The sequence below is a fragment of the Phoenix dactylifera genome, chromosome 15 (genome assembly GCF_051530095.1).
Source record: "Phoenix dactylifera cultivar Ajwa chromosome 15, Ajwa_hap1_PhDact_Kaust_v1.1, whole genome shotgun sequence".
Classification (NCBI taxonomy): domain Eukaryota; kingdom Viridiplantae; phylum Streptophyta; class Magnoliopsida; order Arecales; family Arecaceae; genus Phoenix; species Phoenix dactylifera.
In genome coordinates, this window is record NC_143204.1 from 459,866 (window position 1) to 463,564 (window position 3,699).

General features: G+C 50.8%; 1 protein-coding gene across 1 annotated transcript; it reads left to right on the forward strand.

Moving 5' to 3' along the window:
- The first annotated feature begins 374 nt into the window (after window positions 1-374).
- LOC103698683 (U-box domain-containing protein 30-like) lies at window positions 375-2,899 on the forward strand. The gene is made up of 2 exons (XM_088711813.2): window positions 375-609; window positions 699-2,899. The coding sequence occupies exon 2, from the start codon at window positions 1,020-1,022 to the stop codon at window positions 2,379-2,381; it is 1,362 nt and encodes a 453-aa protein (XP_088567939.1). The 5' UTR covers window positions 375-609; window positions 699-1,019; the 3' UTR covers window positions 2,382-2,899.
- Window positions 2,900-3,699: the final 800 nt, after the last annotated feature.

Sequence of the window (3,699 nt, forward strand, 5' to 3'; positions counted from 1 at the left end):
GATTAAAATTAAAAATTTTTATTTAGGGTGATAGGGAAAATGCAGAATGAATCTGAATGATGCCGAGTACAGCACACAAATGATTATTTAGTTTTTACCATCATATTTTGGGGCAGGAGGACCCAAAATAGGTATAACGGCGTCATGATACATAACGGCTGTTACCTTACATCTCATCACCCACTCGGTCTTCCGCCAAAAACACTCGCACTCGGTCAAGGCCGTCCACAACCTTCCTCTCAGTCCCCAAGACAAACACTCGTTTTCCTCTATTTGGAGGATATTCCAAGCAGAAAGGCAAGAGAGAGAGAGAGAGAGAGAGAGAGAGAGAGAGACCCTACCTCTTCCTAATAATGCTATTCTGCTACCCTTGAGGGTGAGACAGAGAAAAAGAAATAACCGAGTGCTCTCTATCTCTGTCCTCGCTGTTTTGGAGTATATGCTCTCTCTCTCCCTCTCCTCATTCTCCAGCTCGACCCCTACAAGGTGGAGTGAGACTTGGATCTCAGTCTCTCTCTGTGATTCATCCGTATCTCCTAGATTTCTCCTGGCCTCCGTTGGACTCCCTTCCGGTGCTCTTCGGAGCTCCCACGCTCTTTTTCTTTGGAGGTTCGGATTTCCTGCCTCGCTCTTTCTTCTTTTTCTTCTGATCCGGGCCTCAAAGGTCCTTGCTTGCTGATGATTTCGCCTTTTCTCAGCTCCAGTGAGGCCAAGCTGGTGGCTTTCCGGTGGACCGGTTTGGATTTCAGAGCAAGGCCGAAGATTATAAGTCCATGATGCCGGTGATGATGATGGCCTCCCACCTTTTGACTGGCGCGACCACCTCCACCACACCTCCTGCGCCAAAAGTAGAGAGAATGGGAGCCCCCAGCTCGCATTTCGCTTTCCTCCTCCCATTCTCTCTCTTTTCCTCTCACTAGTCCTCTCCCCCCTCCCACCACCTTTCCATTCTCCTTCTTATTCCTCCTCCCTTGTTTCCCCTCTCCTTCCAGTAAAAATCGAATCTTGGGCTTCAGACAATGCCGCAGTACCAGCAACCGCTGTCCTGGAGGCTGGAGGGAGGCGGGCGGATCCTGGATCTGGAGACGGCCGTGAAAGATGGCATCTTGGGCGGCGGCGGAGGCGGAGGCGGGGGCTGGGGCGGCCCAGGCTGCGCCGCCGGCGGCGAGAAGGTGGACTTGAAGAAGATGATCGAGGAGCTGGAGCCGGTGGAGGATGTCCCCTCGGTGTTCATCTGCCCCATCTCTCTCGAGGCCATGCTGGATCCGGTGACCCTGTGCACGGGCCAGACCTACGAGCGCACCAACATCCTCAAATGGCTCTCCATGGGCCACCTCACCTGCCCCACCACCATGCAAGAGCTCTGGGACGACGCCGTCACGCCCAACCGCACCCTCCACCAGCTGATCCACGCCTGGTTCTCCCAGCGCCACCTCCGCTTCAAGAAGCGCTCCGAGGACGTCCAGGGCCGCGCCGCCGAGCTCCTCGACACCCTCAGAAAGGTTAAAGGCCATGCCAGAGTTCAGGCTCTGAAAGAGCTCCAAAAGATGGTCGTCGACCACTCCTCCATCAAGAAGACCGTCGCCGACTCCGGCAGCATCGCCCTTCTGACGTCCCTTCTAGGTCCCTTCACTTCCCACGCTGTCGGCTCGGAGGCGATCGGCATCCTCGTCAATCTTTCTCTGAACTCTGAGGCGAAGGCGAATCTGATGCAGCCGGCGAAGGTCTCGCTGGTCGTCGACATGCTCAACGAGGGGACGACCGAGACCAGGATCAATTGCACGAGACTCATAGAGATGCTGATGGGGGAGAAGGATTTCCGGCCGGAGATCGTGTCAAGTTTGAGTCTTCTGGTGGGGTTGATGAGGCTGGTGAAGGATAAGAAACACCATCCCAGTGGCACCTGGGCCGGCCTAAGTTTGCTCAAGACCATCTGCTCCCACCAGCGGCAGGTTCGAAGCCTCATCGTCAGGGTCGGTGCCGTTGCGCAGCTCGTCGAACTCTTGCCGGATTCCAGTCTCGAGTGTCTGGAATTGGCTCTCCAGATCCTGAATGATCTCTCGGCGATCCCGGAAGGGCGGGTGGCGTTGAAGGATTGCCCTCAGGCTATTCCCAATGCCGTGAGGCTGTTGATGAGGGTGTCCGAGTCCTGTACTCAGCATGCGTTGTCCATCTTATGGGCGGTCTGTAAGCTCGCTCCCGATGAATGTGCGTCGCGAGCGGTGGAGGCGGGCTTGGCTGCAAAGTTGTTGCTTGTAATACAGAGTGGCTGCAGTCCGGAGCTAAAGCAGCGGTCGGCCGAGCTGTTGAAGCTATGTAGTCTCAATTACACGGCAACCCTGTTCATGTCCAAGTGCAAGCTCACGGGGACGATCCAGTGATGAGAGCATGATCCATCGCAGATTGCTTTTCTGTTCAATGCCTCCTGTGGCTCAGCTTGATTGGAATCAAATGGGTGATCAATTGGAGGGAGCTCGAATGGTCGATCGGAGTTGGCTGGCATTGCATTGCATGGATGGACAGAGCTTTAGATACTGGCGGCCGCAAAGACCGGCCTATCTATGGCAAGCAAGGACTTGAAACTGGGAGGTATACAAGCTCGGCTCTGTTGGCTTATGCTAGGAACGCTCTGTAGCTCTCTGTTCCATGGATTCTCCATGGATGAAGAAGCATCAAAATGTAGATGATTCGCGGCGAACCGGTTTGTGGATTCGGATCCACGTGGCCTGGAAGCAAGAGTTTTCCTCCTCAATCAGATGGTGCGGTTGCGATGTCGGGTAGCCTTTTTGGTTCAGCCCTTACCCTGCGATCAAGTTTAGAATGTGGATATATGCCAGAACTTGTAAATCTTTTTGATGAAATTGATGAATTTGAGAATTCTATACCATAATTTTGTTTCGACACAACGAATCACAGGAACTCTTTTTTTTAATGCTACTTTGTTTCGCTAGGAGCACACAATGCACGTATCTTTTGGTTCTCCAGTACATTGATTAATTCATTGCCATGGTTAATTGGTAGGTTTATCATCGCTCTTAGGACCCTCGAACATTAATTAAAGAAAAAAAAACTCCGGTTTGCTTCTGCTTGTTCTGTACCTGTTGTCATTTTAATCTGAGACACATTTCTCAATTAATTCTAAGTCTCTTCCCAGCAAGAGATTGTATGGAGGGAATCTTGGACTTCTCAAAACTTTGTTTTGTTCCCATACAAGTCCTTCATGTTAGAAATTAGAATTGGCCTTCTACTGTGATGCAGGAGCATGAGCCCAAGCCTGAAGTGTGCATGGGATTGAGTCCTCTCCTTGAGTGAGCCCCAAATTACATTGGATCCACAAAATTTCAGCATTGAATTACAGTGGGTCCAAAATTTTCAGCACCTAGTTACATTAAATTCGAGTCTTTCAACACCCAATTACATTGAGGCCTTTTTGTTTGTTTATGCGTGTTGAGTCATATGGAGATTGAGTCCTCTAGTTTGGTCATGTTGAGTCAATTGGAGTTTAGATCCCAACGCCATAAAATCATATTGAGCCCATGGCGTTGTGGAGTCTTTGAGCAATTAGGAGTTGTCTATTTGGTCCATGTGGCGGTTGGAGAAGAGTCCTAGTTGATTTGGACTCTCTTCCATACACTATGAGGAGTTCTAGATTATTTGAAGTTTTGTTTATTGAGTCCATGTGTCGTTTGTGAGAGTTCT